This window comes from Jaculus jaculus, chromosome 8, assembly GCF_020740685.1.
Source record: "Jaculus jaculus isolate mJacJac1 chromosome 8, mJacJac1.mat.Y.cur, whole genome shotgun sequence".
Classification (NCBI taxonomy): Eukaryota; Metazoa; Chordata; class Mammalia; order Rodentia; family Dipodidae; genus Jaculus; species Jaculus jaculus.
This window is the reverse complement of record NC_059109.1, coordinates 110,333,491-110,355,028: the sequence shown is the minus strand read 5'-3', so window position 1 is coordinate 110,355,028 and position 21,538 is coordinate 110,333,491. Positions and strand designations below refer to the sequence as shown.

Sequence of the window (21,538 nt, the reverse complement as noted above, 5' to 3'; positions counted from 1 at the left end):
TCAGGGTGTTCTTGAACTCACGGCGATCCTCCTACCTCTGCCTCCTGAGTGCTGGGATGAAAGGCGTGTGCCACCATGCCCTGCTCTTTTAGATTTCTTAAAAATTTTGTTGTTGTGTTTTTTGGGGTAGGCTTTCACTCTAGCCCAGGCTGACCTAGAGTTCACTATGTAGTCTCAGGTTGACCTTGAACTCATGGTGGTCCTCCTGCCTCTGCCTTCCAAGTGCTGGATTAAAGGTGTGTGCCACCACACCTGGCGATTTCTTAAAATTTTATTTATTTATTTATGTATGAGAGAGAGAGAGAGAGAAAGAGAGAGGGAGGGAGGGAGGGAAAGAGAGAGAGAGTCTGATTGAGAGAGAGAGAATGGGCACACCGGGGTCTCCAGCCACTGCAAACGAATTCCAGATACATGTGCCACCTTATGCATCTGGCTTTATGTAGGTACTGGGGAACTGTAAAAGCTAAACCATCTCTCTAGGCCAGGTTTCTAGATTTTTTTTTAGTGGACCCTGCTTGACATAAAGATCGCAGGAATAAAAGTATGCATTGGGTTTACAAGATAAAATAGTAATGGGTGGAAAACAAGTTGAATGGGGTTGAAGTGAAAGAGGGAAGTGAATGAGTGTAAGTAATTCCTTCCAAAACCTTTACAGTGAATAAGAGACAGGAGCTAGGAAGGGGCTCAGGGATCATGTCTAGAAGCCCATCATTGTGAGTTGTGAGTGTGTTTGTGTGTGCACACACACTGATGTCTGTGAAGGAGCCTCCTGTTTTCAAACACTTACTAGTAAAGGCTCAGTCAGGGGGTCAGGCTGCTGTCAGCATTATAGAACAAGCAATTTATTATAAAAGCAAACGCAGTTTAATTGTGGGAGGAGCTTGGAAGACAAAGACTTGACAAGGGTCCAGAGCTTCACTAACGGGTGCTCTCCTGGGGAAGTGGGCCAAGCTGGCAGGCAGTCCAGGGCTGCAAGGTGGGGTGGGGGAGGTGGGTAGCTGGTGGAGCAGTCTGTGGAAGGCAGCTGGCTCTTCCCAGCTACTTCGGCTTGTTGGCCAAGTTCGTGGAGAAGTGTCTCATGGTGAACTTGGAAGCTGGGAGGGAGAGCTGTAATGAAATAGAGAATCGTGAGAGCCAACCCAGATCAAGACACCCTTGAGACAGTTCCTCACTGCCCTTACCTAGTGACAACTTTCAGGGCTTGGAGGCTGTTGCTTTGGTTCTTCCTCCCCAATGTAAAATTTTAAAAAGTCGACAGCAAACCCAGACTCAATCCGTACAGGGAAGGAAGTTGTCTTCCTGACTGTGGCTTATTTCACTTAATGTAACAATTGCCAGTTCCAGCCATTTTTCTAAAAACGTCATCATTTTGTTCTTTTTTTTTAGCTGGGAGGGAGAGCTGTAATGAAATAGAGAATCGTGAGAGCCAACCCAGATCAAGACACCCTTGAGACAGTTCCTCACTGCCCTTACCTAGTGACAACTTTCAGGGCTTGGAGGCTGTTGCTTTGGTTCTTCCTCCCCAATGTAAAATTTTAAAAAGTCGACAGCAAACCCAGACTCAATCCGTACAGGGAAGGAAGTTGTCTTCCTGACTGTGGCTTATTTCACTTAATGTAACAATTGCCAGTTCCAGCCATTTTTCTAAAAACGTCATCATTTTGTTCTTTTTTTTTCAAGGTAGGGTCTCACTCTAGCCCAGGCCGACCTGGAATTCACTAGGTAGTCTCAGGGTGGCCTTGAACTCATGGCAATCCTTCTACCTGGGCCTTCCGAGTGCTGGGATTAAAGGCATGTGTCACCACGCCCTGAATTTTTTGTTCTTTTTTGTTTTTCAAGGTAGGGTCTCACTCTACCACAAGGTTGACCTGGAATTCACTATGGAGTCTCAGGGCGGCCTTGAACTCATGGCAATCCTCCTACCTCTGCCTCCCAAGTGCTGGGACTAAAGGCGTGCACCACCATGCCAGACTTTTTTTTTTTGTTCTTTTTTTAATGTATAATTTTTTAAATTGACAACTTCTATACTTACAGACAATAAATCGTGACAATTCCCTCCCCTCCCCCACTTTTCCCTTCACAATTCCACTCTCCATCATATCCCCTCCATCTCTCCGTTTCTCTCTTATTTTGATGTCATCCTCTTTCCTCCTGTTACGAGGGTCTCAATCATTTTGATCTTTACAGTTGAATACAATCCCACGGTGTGTACGTACTGTATTTACTTCACACATTGTATTGGCGACTCTTCTTAATGCTGCAACGATGCCTCTCTGCTTCTCTTTTCTGATGCTACCCGTTTCATCCAAGCCCTCTGCCACCAAGCATGTCTGGTTCATTTCTTTCTTTGACCCAGGACCTAAGGATTGCTGCCTCCTTGGGTTCTTGCTTATGCGACCCCTCATCAAGGATGCGGCCTTTCTCTCTTTTCCTTTTGGCTTCCATACTCATTACCTGGGAAGCTATCTGATGATGGCCATGGCTGCCTGGAGAGGTCCCGACACTTTGCGGGGTGAGGTTCCAGTGACCTTTATTCTCAGGTCTATGGAATGGGTTCTCTCCTCTATCACCCCAAAACTTCCTCTTTTTTTTTTTTTTTTCTGAGGTAGGGCCCCACTCTAGCTTGGGCTGACCTAGAATTCACGATGTAGTCTCAGGGTGGCCTCAAACTCACAGCGATCCTCCTATCTCTGCCTCCCGAGTGCTGGGATTAAAGGCGTGCACCGCCATGCCCAGCCAAAATTCCTTTTTTACTATGAAACTCCAACATGGCCATTGGCAAAACTTGCAGGCTGCTGGTAAGGAACCTTCATGGCCCCCTCCTTCCTAGAGGAACTGAAAATGAAGATCTTTGTCTTCACTGTTTGGAGTCTTTGAGAGGCCTATACAAACTCCAGACCTCTGAGCAAAACAGGAGCTAGGCTCCCTTACGACCGGTGTCTCATGTCTCCAGCATCTTACCTGTTGCTGGGTGACCAGAAAAAGCCACATTGCTAGAGCTCAATACTCTGCAAAGAAGTGCTTTAAGCAATGAGCCACCTCTCCAGCCCATGGCATTCTTAACTGTTGAGCCACCTCACCAGCCTGGTTGTCCAAATTCTAACACCAGCCCTGTTTCGCTGAGGGAGGAAAATTAGCGTGAGCTCCTGGTCTGTTTCTGTTAGCTGCACTGCCATCCTCCAGCTAAATCTATTCTACAGGTGATCAGGCAAATGGGAGAGATTCCCTATGTCCATAAGGGACAGTCTCAATTTCTGTACAGCTGCACACCGGATCCCAATTCAGATCATTCTTCCTGAACAAGTCTCCTTAAGAACTTATAGACTTGTCACCAATTTGAGATTCTGTGGGGGCCAGGGATGTAGCTCAGTACTAAAACACTTGCTTCAATTTGTTCAAGGCCTTGGGCTTGATCCACAGCATCACCAAACAAAGTTATTGAGGCCACAGAATTCTGTGGAAATAAAATTAAGCCCAGCGTAGTCTTATCACAGAATAGAGACTATCTGGGCTGGGGAGATGGCTCAGCAGGTTAAAGACACTTGCTTGCAAAGCCTGATGGCCAGAGTTCAATTCTCCAGTACCCACATAAAGCCAGATGCAAAAAGTGGCACATTTGCCTAGAGCTTGTTTGCAGGGGCAGGAGCTCTGGTAGGCCTTATGTTCTCTCTCTTTCTCCCCTTCTCAAATAAATAAATAAAAGTTAAAAAAAAAACCAAGGGGGGGCTGGAGAGATGGCTTAGTGGTTAAGTGCTTGCCTGTAAAGCCTAAGGACCCCAGTTTGAGCTTGATTCCCCAGCACCCATGTTAGCCAGATGCACAAGGGGGAGCATGCATCTGGAGTTCCTTTGCAGTGGCTGGAGGCCCTGGTGCGCCCATTCTCGCTCAATATCTGCCTCTTTCTCACTCTGCCTGTTGCTCTCAAATAAATAAATAAAAATAAACCAAAAAAATTTTTAAAAAGCCTAGAGACTATTAGATAATTTGAAATTTAAAAATGTTGGAGGTGGCTCTTCAAAACCAAGTGTTGCCTCTCTGGTAGCTTTTCCTTGTTTCAACACAAAAGGACTGATTATGCTGAAGGGAGGAAGGCCTGTTTTTTTTTTTTAAATATATTTAATTAATTTATTTATTTTAGAGAGGAGAGAGAGAGAGAGAGAGAGAGAGAGAGAGAGAGAGAGAGAGAGAGAAGGGGGGGATGGGCACACCACGGCCTCCAGCCACTGCAAACCAACTCCAGATGCATGTGCCCCTTGTGCATCTGGCTTATGTGGGTCCTGGAGAATTGAACCAAGATCCTTTGGTTTTGGCAGGCAAACCCCATAACTGCTAAGCCATCTCTCCAGCCCAGGATGGACTGTTTTTTGAATCTGTCAATCCCTGTTCCTGGTGCATAGTGCCACAGGCAGCGGAAGTATGCTTGGGCGAATCTCCGCATATTAAGTGCAGTCTGGCATCACTGGACTCCACAGTGAGTTTCGTGTCCAGCCTACACTACTGAATTCTTAGTCTATTTTCCTTGCAACATGACATGGGAAAATGAGCTGCTCCTCCAGGAAATGGGGCCCATTTGTTATGTCCCCTGGTTCTTCAGGAGGAAAAGAGATACCCTTTGTATCCAAAAGCTTCAATTACAGGGTGAACATAGAAAGATTTTTGGTTCTTTGTGTATTTTCTCTTCTGCTTTTTCTTGCTTGTACAAGATAGTTCACTGCCCAAGGTCATTGGAAACTCTGCTATCTCTGTCAGTTCTTGATGGAATGTAACATTTTGTAACTCTCAGACTCAGGAGACCAAGAAAAATATGTAGAAAAACCTTTGAAAAAAGTCCAAGTGGCAATAAAATTCTGTCTAGGACTTACAACAGACAATAACCCTATAGTTCAACAATATGTCTCCAAGTAACCTTGGGCTTCCTTATGCCACCAATTTAATTTGGACTTAAAACTTGTCTTTTAAGAAGCTGGTAGAGGGCTGGAGAGATGGCTTAGCGGTTAAGCGCTTGCCTGTGAAGCCTAAGGACCCTGGTTCGAGGCTCAGTTCTCCAGGTCCCACGTTAGCCAGATGCACAAGGGGGCGCACGCATCTGGAGTTCGTTTGCAGAGGCTGGAAGCCCTGGCGCGCCCATTCTCTCTCTCTCCCTCTATCTGTCTTTCTCTCTGTGTCTGTTGCTCTCAAATAATTAAATAAATAAATAATTTAAAAAAATTAAAAAAAAAAGAAGCTGGTAGAGGGGCTGGAGAGATGGCTTAGTGGTTAAGGCACTTGCCTGCAAAGGTGAAGGACCTAGGTTCAATTCCCCAGAACCCACATAAGCCAGCTACAGAGGCAGTGCATGCATCTGGAGTTCATTTGCACTATCTAGAGGCTCTGGTGTACCCATTCTCTCTCTCTCTCTATTTGACTCTTTCTCTCAAGTAAACAAAAATTTAAAAAAAGAAGTTGGTAGAGCTGGAGAGATGGCTTAGTAGGTAAGAGCGCTTCCCATGCAAGCTCAAGGGCCTGAGACCACCTGAATTTGATTTCCCCAGCCCTCATGTAAACAGCTGGGCGCGGCCACACACCTCTGTGACCCCAGTCCTGTGCAGAGCAGAGACCAGAGGACCGTCAGGGCTCGTGAAAACAGCAAGCCTTGGAATCAGCAAGAGGCATTGTCTCAAGGAAATGCGTGCATGTCGTATACATCCAACACACACATGCCCCACCACACGCACTACACGTATGCATATGCAGAAGAGAAGAATTGGTGAATTTGTTTAGGTCACTCTGTCTCATGATATTCAGCAATAGAAGAGAGAGGTACATAAAGAAGGAGGTAAATTGCAAAAATGTATATAGGCTTGAAACTTAAAGATAGCATATGTATGATGATTAAAGGTTATTGTGATTCCTAAGGTCTCTGAGTGTGGTGGCGCATGCTTTTAATCCCAGCACTCAGGAGGCAGAGGTAGGAGGATAGCTGTGAGCTCAAGGCCAGCCTGAGACTATATAGTGCATTCCAGGTCAGCCTGAGCTACAGCGAGATTGTACCTCAAAAACACAAAACAATGGCTTTCTGGTTGGCTAAGAGATCTGCTCAGTGGAAAAGAACCCATATCTGGAAGTGGGAACCAGGTCTGAATCCTATGGAGACAAAGATTATGCTCTCCAGGGCCAAGCTCCCACTAGTCTTTGGCTAAAAGACAGGCCACATCCATCAAACTGTCCCTGAATTAATAACGCTTATCCAATTTAACCTATGCTGACTTTGCTGTCCATTGGAGACTCTGTTTTTCTTTTTCAGAAGGTAGTGAGACCCGGGGAGATAAACCACCCCTCGCATCTCAGTCAAGGCCCAGGTGAAACCACAGAGGAATTGGGGAGATGAGCAAGGGTGCTGCTACCATGGTGAGCCTGACAAGCAATGCCACGGTGGAGGAATTAAACACTGAAGATACTCAACACTTACCAAAGCAAAGATCCAGGGGTTCCTAAGAGCTCATCACTGAAGTAGACTTAGGACACACCCACCAAGGTTCAGGGAATTTTGTGGAAGAGGGGTGGAAGGATGGCAAGAGTCACAGGTTGAGATGTCATGCCCAGAGGCACTGCCTCCCCTCAATAACTGACTGCTGCGCCCACATACATAGCCCACAACTCCATGGGGAACACCAGCAAGCTCACTGAGGAGGGGCCCATGCGAAATGGGGGCAGGGAGGAAGAAAAAGGTGGTACCAGCACATGATGTTGTTCTTATATGTTCTTTTTAAAAATTTTTTTGTTTATTTTTATTTATTTATTTGAGAGCAACAGACAGAGAGAGAAAGAGGGAGAGAGAGAGAGAGAGAGGGAGGGAGGGAGAGAATGGGCATGCCAGGGCCTCCAGCCACTGCAAATGAACCCCAGATGCATGTGCCCCCTTGTGCATCTGGCTTATGTGGGTACTGGGAATCGAGCCTTGAACTGGGGTCCTTAGGCCTCATGAGCAAGCGCTTAACAACTAAGCCATCTCTCCAGCCCCCTTATATGTTCTTTTATTTATTTTTATTTATTTATTTGAGAGCGACAGACAGAGAGAAAGACAGATAGAGGGAGAGAGAGAGAATGGGCACACCAGGGCTTCCAGCCTCTGCAAACGAACTCCAGACACGTGTGCCCCCTTGTGCATCTGGCTAACGTGGGACCTGGGGAACTGAGCCTCGAACCGGGGTCCTTAGGCTTCACAGGCAAGCGCTTAACCGCTAAGCCATCTCTCCAGCCCACCCTTATATGTTCTTAATAAAAAAAAAAAAAAGGTGAGCTGGAAAGATGGCTTAGTGATTAAGGTGCTTGCCTGCAAAGCCTTAGGATTCATGTTCAACTGTCCAGTTCCCACATAAGCCAGATGCACAGTGACACAAGCGCACAAGATTGCACATGTGCACGAGGAGATGCCCTGGAGTTAGAGTTCAGTTGAGTGGCTGGAGGCCCTGGCATACCAATTCTTTCTCTCTCTCTCTCTCTCTCACACACACACACATACATAAAAAAAAAAAGGCTGTCTCAAAAAAAGTATAAACAATAAATTCTTTCAGTGTTTCCCTGAAAAAAAACCAAAACAAATCAAAATTAAAAACAACAACCTTACTAGCCGGGTGTGGTGGTGCACGCCTTTAATCCCAGTACTCGGGAGGCAGAGGTAGGAGGATCACTGTGAGTTCGAGGCCACCCTGAGACAACTGCATAGTGAATTCCAGATCAGTTTGGGCTAGAGTGAGATCCTACCTTGAAAAACAAAACAAACAAGACCCTACTGAAGAGAGCACCACCAGGCTTGGCTTAAACTGAGCTTCTTTTTTTAAAAATTTTTTATTAATTTATTTGACAAAGAAAGAGAGAGAGAATGGGCGTGCCAAGGCCTCCAGCCACTGCAAATGAACTCCAGATGCTTGCACCTCCTTGTGCACCTGGCTAACGAGGGTCCTAAGGAATTGAACCTGGGTCCTTTGGCTTTGCAGGCAAACGCCCTAACCGCTAAGCCATCCCTCCAGCCCCTAAGCTGGTTTTAACAAGGACTGACTTATACTTAAAATGATATGCCCTTGTTTATTGCATGATTTATTCTCACTGGTTCCTCAGTAGATGTTGGCTTAGGAACGTGTGGTCCATGCTGTGGGTGTGCGGGCATAGGGGTGATGACTAAATACAAAGCAGGCAGCTGGCTCAGAGCAGACGGGTCCCAAGGACAGCTGAGGGCACGTGTATGAAACACGTGTCCCAGTTGATTAGAGGGAGAGCCCAGAGCTCTCACTCTGTCTTGTCAGCTCTCCAGACGGGAGACGACTGCGTGGGCTTCTTGAAGCCATGAAGCCTTTCTGGGTAACTCTGGCTGTGATGCTGCTCCTGTCCCAGGCCATGCCAGGTAATCTGGACCTCTTCACGAGGAGGGGCGAGATTGGAGATTGGGTTTTGGTCAGGGCACTTCAGGTCGGGGAGGATTGCCAGATGGGTGGCGATTCAGAGCACACTTGTCTGAGGCAGAGGGAAGGACCTGGGTCAGAATTGGCATTGCCATTAGTAAGCCACTGGGCTCATCTGAGTTTAGTTTACTCATTTCTCAACTTAAATAAATTAGGTTGAGGGGCCAACACTGGACAGCGTGAAGTAACCCATGTGACAGAGCCCAAGGGCTCCCCCTGCTGGAAGTTAGGAAGAGCACAGGGGCTGTGCGCAGTCAGCAGATGTCATTTAAAAGAGCCTCTGATCCATTCATTTGTGTTTTTTTAAATTTAAATTTTATTTTACTTATTTATTTGAGAGAGGGAGAGACACACAGACAGGCACACAGAGAGAATGGGCCCGCTAGGGCCTCCAGCCACTGCAAATGAACTCCAGACGCATGTGCCACTTTGTACATCTGGGTTTATGTGGGTCCTGGGGAATTGAACCTGAGCTGGCAGCAGACTGTGTAAGCAATGCCTTAACCACTGAGCCATCTCTCTAGCCTGGATCTGTTCATTCTGATCTGGATAAACAGTCTTTTTTTTTTTTTTTAGTTTTTCAAGATAGTGTCTTGCTCTAGCACGGGCTGATCTGGCATTCACTATGTAGTCTCCGGGTGGCCTCAAACTCTTCCTAGTTCTGCCTCTTGAGTGCTGGGATTAAAGACATTTGCCACCATGCCTGGCAATTTTTTTTTGAGGCAACCCCAACAGACTGCCTTTTTTTTTTTTTTTTTAATGTGAGAGAGTGAGAAACAGAGTATGTGAGAGAGAATTGGCATGCGGGAGCCTCCAGCCACTGCAATCAAACTTCAGACGTGAGCGCCCCCTTGTGCGCATGTGCAACCTTGTGTGCTTATGTCACTGTGCGTCTGGTTTATGTGGGACCTGGAGAGTCAAACATGAGTCCTTAGGCTTCCAAGTCCAAGTGCTTTGACTGCTAAGCCATCTCTTCAGCCCTTTTTTTTTTTTTTTTTTTTTGAGGTAGGGTTTCACTGTAGCAGAGACTGACCTGGAATTCACTGTACTCTTAGAGTTGACCTTGAACTCACTGCGATTCTCTTACCTCTTGCCTCCCAGAGTACCGGGATTAAAGGTGTATACGACCACACCTGGCCAACACTTAGTCTGCTTAGTCTTTGAAGGAGTCTATTTTCATCGGAGCTCTTTCTTCTCAAGAAGGCAGGTGGATTTAGGAAACAGTGGAGATGTCATTACTCAGTTAAATAATTCACCAGTTCAGTCACTGCCACGGGTGCTGCAGCTAGTGGAGCCAACCAATTGGTCAAGTAAACACACACACACACACACACACACACACACACACGGCAGCAGTTGTATGAAGAGGAGCAATGAGAGAGTAAACAGGGAAGGGATGAGAGGGAACGTGCAATGTAAGAGAGGATGTTGACATTTGCACAAAGACTGGAAGAGTGTGAGGGGTGAGCCATGCAGATCTGTTGGGAAGGGCATTCACTGATTAGCTGCTGCTTGCTAAAGGGATGTGTCCTGATGTTCACTCTGGTTACCTTGGGGTTTAGGGGCTCAGAGAGGAAGGCAGAATATGTGCTTAACTGCATCTTGGATTTTCGGTTTGCAAGATAATACATTACATTTAAAAATGTTTTATTCTTATTTATTTATTTGAGAGAGAGAGAAATAGGCAGGAAGAGAGAAAGAGAGAGAAGCAGAAAGAGAATGCGAGAGAATGGCCATGCCAGGGCCTCCAGCTGCTCTAAACAAACTCCAGACATGTGCAGCCCCTTGTGCATCTGGCTTACGTGGTTCCTGGGGAATTGAACCTGGGTCTTTTGGCTTTGCAGGCAAGTGCGTTAACCACTAAGGTATCTCTCCAGCCCTACATTTTTTTGTGTGCATGTGCATGTGTAATAGGTGCGGGGTGTGTGTAGCGTGTGCTTCTATGCGTGTGCAGGAGCTTGTGCCTTGTGCACACGGAGGTCAGAAGGGAACCTCCGGTGTCCTTTTCCATCCTCACCCATCATTTCCTTGAGATACACTCTCTCTGTGACCCTGGAGCCTGGAGCTGCAGTTTGCGTGAGCCCCAGTGATTCTCCAGTTTCTGCTCCCCCACAGGACTGGGGTTACAGGCTTACTGGGATTACAGACATACTGGGGTTACAGGCAGACTAGGGTTGCAGACATACTGGGGTTACAGGCACGAGTGGCCATGCCTAGCTGTTCATGTGGGGGCTGAGGAGGGAACTGTGATCGTCTCAGGCCCTGACCCTGTGCTTTCATGACAAGAGCTCTTAATGGCTGAGCCATCTCCATCTCCCCTGCCCAGTTTACTTTATTTTATTTTATTTTTTAAATTTTTTTGTTTATTTTTTATTTATTTATTTGACAGTGACAGACAGAGAGAGAAAGAGGAAGAGAGAGAGAGAGAGAGAGAGAATGGGCATGGCAGGGCTTCCAGCCACTGCAAACGAACTCCAGACACGTGCGCCCCCTTGCGTATCTGGCTAATGTGGGTCCTGGGGAACTGAGCCTCGAACCGGGATCCTTAGGCTTCACAGGCAAGCGATTAACCGCTAAGCCATCTCTCCAGCCCTTTTTTTAATTATTATTTTTTGAGGTAGGGTCTCTCTCCAGCCCAGGCTGACCTGAAATTCACTATGTAGTCTCGGGTGGCCTCGAATAGCGATCCTCCTACCTCTGCCTCCCACGTGCTGGGATTAAAGGCGTGCGCCACCACGCCCTGCTAGCCCATTTTCTTTTCTTTTCTTTTTTTCTTTCTTTCTTTCTTTTTTTTTTTTTTTTTTTTTTGAGGCAGTGTGTCTTTAGGCTGGCTTGTTGGAGGTGAAGATGACTTTGAACTTCTGATCCTCCTGTCTCCATCTCAAGTTCTGGGATTCCAGGCGGGTACTACTACATTCTGTTTGGGCTAGAGTGAGACCCTACCTCGGAAAAATCAAAAGAAAAAAAAAGCTGTGTGTATGAGGCTTAGTGGTTAAGGCACTTGCACCGGAAGCCTAAGGACGCAGATTCAGCTCCCCAGAACCCACGTAAACCAGATGATTGAGGCGACACATGCGCACAAGGTAGCGAAGCCCACAAGACGGCGCACGCATCTGGGGTTCAATTGCGGTGGCTAGAGGCCCTGGTGCTCCATTTTTTCTCTCTCTCTCTCCCTCTTTCTCATAAATAAAATTTTAAAACAAGCTGTGTGTGGTGACACGGGCCTGTGAATCCAGTGCTACGGAGGCAGAGACAGGAGGTCCTTAGGGCTTGCCGGCTAGCTGAACTGGTGTGCTCCAGGTGCAGGGAAAGAGCCTGTCTCAAAAAACAAGGCAGAGCTGGGCAGGGTGGCACACGCCTCGGGAGGCAGAGGTAGGAGGGTCACCGTGAGTTCGAGGCCATCCTGAGACTCCATAGTGAATTCCAGGTCAGCCTGAGCTAGAGTGAGACCCTACCTCAAAACAAAAACAAACAAACCAAAAAACAACAACCAAAAAAAAAACCCCACCAAGGCAGGGGCTGGAGGGATAGCTCAGTGGTTAAGGTGTTTGCCTGCAAAATCTACTGACCCGGGTTCAGTTTCCCAAGTACCCACATGAAAAGCCAGATGCCCAAAGCCGCACAAGTACCTGGAGTTTTATTTGCAGTGGCTGGAGGCCCTGGCGCACCCATTCTCTCTTTCTCCCTTGTAAACAAATAAAAATATTTAAAATAAAAGCAAAGTAGAAAGTTCTATGGAAGATACCTGTTGTATTCTTACAAGCACATACAAACACATGCATGCGTACCCACATATACATGTATGAACATACATGTATACATGTATGCACATCACACATACGCATGCCAAAAAAGCCTAAGTACAGTTTATTTTTCTTTTTCTTGTGTGTGTATGCGTCTGATTGCCCAAAATGTCTTTTTTTCTTTTTGTTTAATGCCTAGTAATTTTATTGCAATATACATTTTTTTTTTTCGAGATAGGGTCTCACTGTAGCTCAGGCTGACCTGGAATTCACTATGTAGTCTCAGGCTGGCCTTGAACTCATGGTGATCCTCCTACCTCTTCCTCCCGAGTGCTGGGATTAAAGGCATGCGCCACCACACCCGGCTACAATATACAGTTTTGATTCTGCATACACAGATATGTTGTATATCCTCTTAGTATACACTTTTGAATATTTTTCTATTTGTGGAAAAAAATTTTAAACCCAATCTTTTTTCTGATTTATTTATTTATTATTAGAGACAGAGAGAAGGACCAAGAGTGAGAATGGGTGCACCAGGGCCTCTAGCCACCGCAAATGAACTCCAGATGCATGCTCCACCATGTGCATCTGGTTTACATGGGACCTAGAGAATTGAGCCTGGGTCCTTAGGCTTCACAGGCAAGTGCCTTAACTGTTAAGCCATCTCTCCAGCCCTATTTCTGGAAATTTTATTGACTGTAGCTTAAAGTATTTGTCCTGTTTCTGTGTTTATTTTATTTGGTGGATTCTATTTTATGTATGTTGATTTTTTTAAATCAATGTTTGTTACATTCCATTAATTCCCTTATATTTCATTAAAATATCCTTCTGGGCATTGTAGCTCATACCTTTAGTAGGAGGACTGCAGAGAGTTCAAGGCCAGTCTGGGTCTACAGAGTGAGTACAGATCAGCCTGGGCTAGAGTGAGACCCTGCCTCAAAACCAAACAAAAATATACACTTTCTACTCTGCATTTCTTTTAAGCCATTATGTTTAATTTATTTGCTAAAGTCCTTTTAGTTCAGTTTCTTTATTTTGAGGCAGGGGCTCACTCTGTCCTAGGCTGATCTAGAAGTCACTTTAACCCCAGGCTGGCTTTGAACTTATGATGATCCTCCTATCTCAGACTCCTGAGCGCTAGGACTAAAGTCGTGTGCTAACATGTCTGGCCTAGTTCATATTTTTACTTATGAAATGATTTGAAAATTTTTAAAATTATTTCTGAGGTCTTGCTATCTCATAGGTGAATTTATTTATTTATTTATTTTTGGTTTTTCCAGGTAGGGTCTTGCTCTAGCCCAGGCTGACCTGGAAATTGCTATGTAGTCTCAGGGTGTCCTCAAACTCACTGTGATCCACCTACGTCTGCCTCCCAAATGCTGGGATTAAAGGCGTGCACCACCATGCCCAGCTCATAGGTGAATTTATTTAATATTGGTTTTAAAAAATACTATTTGATTTAATCCCCACAAACCTCTCTGAGATATGTGATGTATCTCTATTTGTTTACTTATTTATTTATTTATTATGTTTTTGTTTTTTTCGAGGTAGGATGATCCTCCTACCCTTGCCTCCCAAGTGCTGGGATTAAAGGCATGCGCCACCAGACCCAGCTCTGTATCTTCTTTTCGCCAAGTGAAAGTGGTTAGTCTAAAATTGAAATGACCAGCTCCAAGACTACCAGCTGGCATGGGACACAGAGAGATTTTAGATCTAGGTCTAGGGATCCCAGTGGTCCAGTTTGTTAATCCTTGCAAACCCACTATGCTTCTGAGAGAGAAATCATGAAGGGGTGGGGTGTCCAGACAGCGTGTGAGACAGTATCCTCTGGAGGGGACTCCTCCTCCACGGGTCTCCTTTACTGCCTGGCTCTGGTCGTGACCCAGAGTTATTTCCCTTATGACTGACATGTTTTTTTTTTTTAATTTTTATTTATTTATTTATTTTTGAAAATGACAGACAGAGAGAAAGTGGCAGAGAGATAGAGAGAGAGAGAGAGAGAGAGAGGAGAGAGAGAGAGAGAGAGAGAGCGCTCGCCAGGGCTTCCAGCCACTGCAAACGAACTCCAGAAGTGTGCGCCCCGTTGTGCATCTGTCTAACGTGGGTCCTGGGGAGTCGAGCCTCGAACTGGGGTCCTTAGGCTTCACAGGCAAGCGCTTAACCACTAAGCCATCTCTCCAGCCCTGACATATTTTTTTTTTAATTTTTTTTTATTCCTCGTATTAGGCGACACTGAGAAATGCTGGCACTCTCGTGGCTCCTGCCGCGAGCGGTGCTTCAGGAATGAGCGGGTCTACATTTTCTGCATGAATGGCAAGTTGTGCTGCCTGAAGCCCAAGAACCAGCCAAATCTCACGACGAGGTGAAGCAGCGCTGGGAAGCCGGAGGCCACAGTGTGAAGCTACACCTCCCCCGGGCCCGGCCTCCGCGGTTGCTTGAGCTTTATTAAAACCCTCTGACTGACTGCAGCGTTTGTGTGTTGGAATACTTAACCAAGCTGAAGCGGGAGACGCGGGGAAGACAGCACATCTAGCCCACCCCACCGCTGCATCTGTGGGCCTAACCAGCCGCAGGGTGATGACAGGCAGAAAAAATTCATCTGTGTTGGTACACAGTGTCTTTCCATATCGTTCTTTCTTTCTTTCTTTTTCTTGAGGTAGGGTTTCACTCTAGCTCAGGCTGACCTGGAATTCACTATGTAGTCTTAAGATGGCCTTGAACTCATGGCGATCCTCCTACCTCTGCCTTCTGAGTGCTAGGATTAAAGGCATGTGCCACCATGCCTGTCTTCCATGTCATTCTTTCTTTTTTTTTTCCCTCAATTTTTATTAACATCTTCCATGATTATAAAAAATATCCCATGGGCCAGGCATGGTGGCACACGCCTTTAATCCCAGCACTTGGGAGGCAGAGATAGGAGGATCGCCGTGAGTTCAAGGCCACCCTGAGATGACAGAGTGAATTCCAGGTCAGCCTGGACTAGTGTGAGACCCTACCTCAAAAAATGAAAAATAAATAAATAAAAAAAATATCCATGGTAATACCCTCCCTCCCTCCACTTTCCCCTTTGAAACTCCATTCTTCATCATACCCTCTCCCCATCTCAATCAGTCTCTCTTTTATTTTGATGTCATGGTCTTTTCCTACTCTTATGATGGTCATGTGTAGGTAGTGTCAGGCACTGTGAGGTCATGGATATCCAGGCCATTTTATGTCTGGAGGGAGCATGTTGTAAGGAGTCCTACACTTCCTTTGGCTCTTACATTCTTTCTGCCACCTCTTCTGCATTAGACCCTGAGCGTTGGAAGGTGTGATTGAGATGTTACTCAGTACTCCAGTTACTTCTTTCTAGCACCTTGATACCTTCTGAGTCGTCCCAAGGTCACTGCCATCTGAAAAGAGAAGATTCTGTACCCAAAGTGAGAGTAGCATTAATATAAGGATATGAATATTAAGAGAAGTGCTTACTGGGCAGTTTGATAAGCATAGTATATACATTTATCCAGACATCAGCAGATGTTACACCCTTGGGCTCATGACTACCCTTGTTTTAAGTTTTCAGTACCAGGGATGTATTCCCTCCCATGGACTGGGCCTCCAGTCCAATTAGAGGGCAGTTGGTTTCCACCATGATAGATGTGCCATTATTGCACCTGTTGGCTCATTTGACCTGATGATGACATCAAATTAAAAGAGAGACTAATGGAGAGAGGGAGGGGATATGACAGAGAGCAGAGTTATGAAGGAGAAAGTGGGGGAGGGAAACACCATGGTTTGTTGTCTGTAAATATAGAAGTTGTCAAAAATATATTAAAAAATAACTAAGTCATCTCCCAGGCCTTGAAACTTGAGCCCTCACTCTCTGAAGTGGACATTCCACTGCTTTCCTCCCTCCCTCCTTGCCTCCTATTTCAAGGAAACATGCCATCAGAGACAACTCCATTCCTCTTGACTAAGTTCACCTATCTTTTTTTTTTTTTTTTTTTTTTTTTTTGAGGCAAGCCCAACAGACTGGCTTTTTTTTTTTTTTTAAATGTGAGAGAGAGAGAGAGTGAGTAAGACAGAGAATTGGTGCACCAGGGCCTCCAAGGCACTGTAATCAATCTCCAGATATGTGCACCACCTTGTATACACATATAACCTTGCACACTTGTGTCACCTTATGCATCTGGCTTATATGGGACCTGGAGAGTCAAACATGGGTCCTTAGGCTCTACAGCTCAGGCTGTCCTTGAATTCATGATAATTCTCTTGCCTTAGCCTCTCAAGTTCTGGGGTTACACGAGCCATCAAACCTGGCTTTGGAGACATTGTTCTTTTTTCTTCCATTAATCAAGTCTTTATTAATCATTTCCATTTAAGTGTACATTAAAATTATTTATTGAGATATTGGCTTTTGTTATTTTTCTGAGACAACATCTTGCTATGTATCCTTGGCTGGCCTAGAAGTTGCTACATAGACCAGACTGCCTCAAATTTGCAGTGATTTTCTTAGTGCAATAGTGTGTTTGATATTGAGTGACTCCAGAATACTAAAATATATACTGACTTTAAAAGACAAGACACACCGGGCATGGTGGCGCACGCCTTTAATCCCAGCACTCACTTGGGAGGCAGAGGTAGGAGGATGGCCTGAGTTCAAGGCCACCCCTGAGACTACATAGTGAATTCCAGGTCAGCATGGGCTAGAGTAAGACTCTACCTCCAAAAAAAAAAAAAAATAAATAAATAAATAAAAATAAAAATAGACAAGACACTTAGCAGGTTTCAATGAGTGATGGTTACATCCATTATTAAAAGTAGACCAGAAGGCGCATTTTCATGAATCAGGCAATTTTCTTTTGGGGGGCAGCCATGCTGGGATACAACCTTGGGCCTCTGGAGTAGTAGGTACATACCTACTACTGAGCTCTACCCTCAGCCCAGTTGACAGCTTTTTTCACTGTCTAGAATTCTTGCCTTCAGAATAGGGTTGGTGTGTATTAATAAGACCAACCATATACGTGTGGTTTATAAACAAATATTGTCAGAGGGTGATATATTAAGCATATTAAGAATTCCATGTGGGGGCTGGAGAGATGGCTTAGCGGTTAAGCGCTTGCCTGTGAAGCATGAGGACCCCGGTTTGAGGCTCGGTTCCCCAGGTCCCACGTTAGCCAGATGCACAAGGGGGCGTAGGTGTCTGGAGTTCGTTTGCAGAGGTTGGAAGCCCTGGCGCGCCCATTCTCTCTCTCTCCCTCTATTTGTCTTTCTCTCTGTGTCTGTTGCTCTCAAATAAATAAATAAAAAATTAAAAAAAAAAAAAGAATTCCATGTGGGCTGGAGAGATGGGTCAGTGGTTAAAGCGCTTGCCTGCAAAACATAATGACCTGACTTTGATTCCCCAGTACCCATGTAGAGCCAGATGCACAAAGTAGTACATGCATCTGGAGTTTGTTTGCAGCAGCTGGAGGCCCTGGTGTGCCCACTTTCTCTCTCTCTGTCTTTGATTGCAAATAAATAAAGAAATAAATAAAATTCAATGTAGCATTCCCCTTCCCCCATTTTATTGAGTAGACATCAGCAAAGAGTGAAAAGATCATATTTTTCTACTTTGTTTATGAAAGAGAAACCAAGATTCTGTATTTTGAATGGGCTTCATTTTCTACTGGGAACTAAAAGTGTGTGTGTGTGTGTGTGTGTCTTCCAGAACTGCCCTGAAGGTAACCTCTGCCTACCCCTATTCTGTTATGGGTACAAGGAAGCCTCTTAGACTGGTTTGTCTATGGGTGGGATGGAGATCTTCTGCTTCAAGGGCAGGAGAGGGGTGTGTATGGAGGGGCTTTGGGGAGGTTGGGTGTCCCTGGAATGGGAGAGGTGACGGCTGTATCTGGACAGGAGGCCTGGAGGGAAGGCCGCCACCGTGAGAGGAGCAGCAGCAGCCTTGGCCACGACTGGTGGAGATGCCGTGGTGAACAGAAGTTTGGCACCTGCCCAGGAAGCAGCCAGGGTGCCTCAGCCAACCGTGCCCATAAGAAGCAAGGGAAGGGAAAGCTGGCATCATGGGTACGGACTGGGCTCCTCCTCTGTTCTAAGATACAGGGGTCTCAGGATAATGAAGTAGAGGATGACAAAACAAACAAACAAACAAGCACCTGTTTCTTTTTCTAAAAAAAACGTTTTTTTCTTTTAAAAAATTATTGATTTGGGGTTGGAGAGATGGCTCAGCGGTTAAAGGTGTTTGCCTACAAAGCCAAAGGAACCAGGTTCAATACCCTAGAACCCAGGTAAGTCAGATGCACAAGGTGGCACAGGCGTCTGCAGTTCGTTTCCAGTGGCTGAAGGCCCTAGCATGCACATTCTCTCGCTCTCTATCTGCCTTTCCCTTTCTCTCAAATAAAATTTAAGAAATCATTTGGTCTGGGCATGGAAGCATATATCTTTAATCCCAGCCCTCAAGAGAGAGAGGTCGGAGGATTGGGAGGCAGAGGTTTGAGGATCATTATGAGTTTGAGACCAGCCTGGGACTACACAGTGAGTTCCAGGTTAGCTTGGGCTAGTGTGAGAACCTTCCTCAACAACAACAGCAAAAAACCCCCAAAATTTATTTATTTGTGTGTGTGTGTGTGTTTGAGTGTGCCTGCGCCTCTTGCTGCAAAAGAACATCAGATGCGTGTGCCACATTTTTGTGTGTATATGCCACTTTTTGGGTCCAGCTTACATGAGTAGCTTTACAAGTAACTGAACCCAGGCTGCAAGCTTTGCACGCAACTTCCTTTAAGCACTGAACCATCTTCCCAGCCCTCTGCTTCTTTAAAAAAAGATATATATTTATTTGCACTTGTGTGTATGTGTGTGCACACGCGTGTGTAGACATACCAGAGTCTCTTGCAGCTGTAGACACATGCCATATACTCATACCACTTTTTTTTTTGGTCTGGCTTTACACGGGTGCTAGAGACTTGGACCTGGGCTGTCAGGCTTTGCAGGCAAGTGCCTTTAGCAGCTGAGCCATCTCTCTAGCTCTGTACACCTGTTTTCTTCATGGGGATGTGCTGGCATGGAGGATTTGCCTAGAAGACAGTCCTCTGTAAAGTCCTCACCACGCTTCACGCAACCTTGGCCTTGGCTTCGTCTTCCACTGGCCCGTAGACCCCACTGAGACAATGAGGAGCTGCTGTGCATGCATGCGAGTTAAGGATGCTCAGGAAAGACTGTGTCCTTATGGGTCTCATCTCTTTGACCTTGAATGTTGCCATCCTAATGGATTACTAAGAGGAGTCCACAGGAGGAATGAGGTCGGAGTCCTGCGTAGGCCCCTTCCTGGGAACTTGATAACCAGCAGTTCTCTCCTCTCCCCAGCGTGGGATTCGGGCTGCAGGAAGTGGGTGGCTTTTCAAGATCGTAAAGATGCAGCTGTCTAGATTCGAGGGGGCAGTAGTGACCCTGTCTTCAGAGCTGGCCAGTCCAGGCTGTTCCCGTGTGGGAGATATGAAAAAGCTGGAGGCTGAAGCTTGTTCTCGTCTTGGCGGCTCCCACAGACACCGCGCAGCGATCACTGCCAAGTTTGCTCTCCAGCCAGAGCCTCCGTCCCCTGTGGCCTTCCCGAGTCCTGCGGGGGACAGTGGCCCCCGCTCCTCATCCTCTCTTCAAGCCACTTTCCTTTGCCGTGGCCTGCACCTCCAGCTCAGCAGGAGAATCCCCAAGTTACTGGCACATCCCAGAGTTGTGGGGTGCAGAGTGAAGTGGACAGAATTCTAGAACACACTTGTGAAGATCTGAGGAGCAGAGGTGTACCTGCCTGTGTATTAAACACACGAGTGTCCATTCACATGCCCACTGAGCATCGGCACACAAACAGCATGGCAGCATGAACATGTATATGTCCCCATTCAAGCACTCACACACACAACACGCAACATATACACAAAACCATACCATTCAAGCATATGCACTTATGCACAAACTTCCACATATTCAAGCTCACACAAAGTACCACACAAATATAAACCCAGATACCCAAGCATAAAAATGTTCGATCAGAAGAAAGCCAGCATTTTTGGTGCCCCTTAGGTCAATCAAGACCGCTTTCCTGAATCATCACAGTGCTCCAGACAGTCCTGCCCAGCCATAAGAGGGCTTATGAAATGGTGCAGGGGGCTGGAGAGATGGCTTAAAGGTTAAGGCACTTGCCTGCAAAGCCACAGGACCCAGGTTTGATTCCCCATGACCCACGTAAGCCAGATGCACAAGGTGGCACATGCATCTGGAGTTCGTTTACAGCGGCTACAGGCCCTGGTGCACCCATTCTCTCTCTCCCTTTTTATTGCTCTCTCAAATAAATAAGTAAAAATAAAATATTTTGAAAAATGAAATACTGCAGAGGAAGAGGTGGAAATGGCCTGGAATCTGCAGGTGAGGCTGAGGGCTCCTGGGCTAGGTCAATGGCAGCAGGCGTTTACACCGCCGTCATTAAGCACCAGGTATTAGCCATCCTCACATTAACTCTATAAAGCATGTTGCTCACAGGTTATAGCTGAGGAGACAGGTGCAGAATAACCTGAAGTTAGCCTCAGGATACAGGCTTGTGACCACTCTACCATGCTATGTCATGTGACACTGAGTCCTCCAGATGTTGGATGCTGAAGGGCACACAAGTTGTTTAGTCTTGCCCAAATCAACCCCCCTCTCCAAGCTCCATGGCACACCAACCAAGCCCTCATGAGCTGCTGTGAGGACCTTAAACATTAAGAAGTTTACAGTGGGCTGGAGAGATGGCTGAGAGGTTAAAGTGCTTGCCCGTTAAGCCTAGGAACTCATGTTCAAACCTCCAGGTCCCCTGTAGCCAGATGCACAGTGGTGCAAGCATGCAATGTCACACATGCACCACAAGGGGGCGCACACATATATGGGGTTTGTTCGCAGCAAGCTGAATCAGGTCCTGATGCCCATTCCCTCTCTCTTTCTCTCTTTTTCTCCCTCTCTCATTTTTTTTCTTTTTAAAAGAAAGTTTGCAGCACTTGCCAAGTGGAATTCAAAATAAAACAACCCTGAGGTAAGATTGCTCCTGTTGGATGATGCAAAGTAATCTTGTATGCTGAAACTTGGGGAGAGTGTTTTATTTCCTGCCTTTGTGTTTGGTACCTGTCTTGTTGGTTACCCTAGGCATGTGCTCGGACTTCCTACTAGGCTTTCCAGCTCTGTTTAGGGGTGCAGTCTTGCAGCACTGAGCCCAGAATTTCTTTTCTGCTCCAAGGTGGCTTCTATGGACCTGGCCCTTTCTTCCCTGCCCTTGCCTCTCATAAGGCCTGGCTTTCTTCCTCATCTCCAGCACACACACACACACACACACACACACACACACACACACACACA

General features: G+C 46.1%; 1 protein-coding gene across 1 annotated transcript; it reads left to right on the top strand.

Annotated features, from left to right (window-relative positions):
- Positions 1-8,322: 8,322 nt before the first annotated feature.
- LOC101600579 (beta-defensin 122-like) lies at positions 8,323-14,652 on the top strand. Its single transcript, XM_004667993.2, has 2 exons — positions 8,323-8,380; positions 14,411-14,652. The coding sequence occupies exons 1-2, from the start codon at positions 8,323-8,325 to the stop codon at positions 14,548-14,550; spliced, it is 198 nt and encodes a 65-aa protein (XP_004668050.1). The 3' UTR covers positions 14,551-14,652.
- The last annotated feature ends 6,886 nt before the right edge of the window (positions 14,653-21,538 follow it).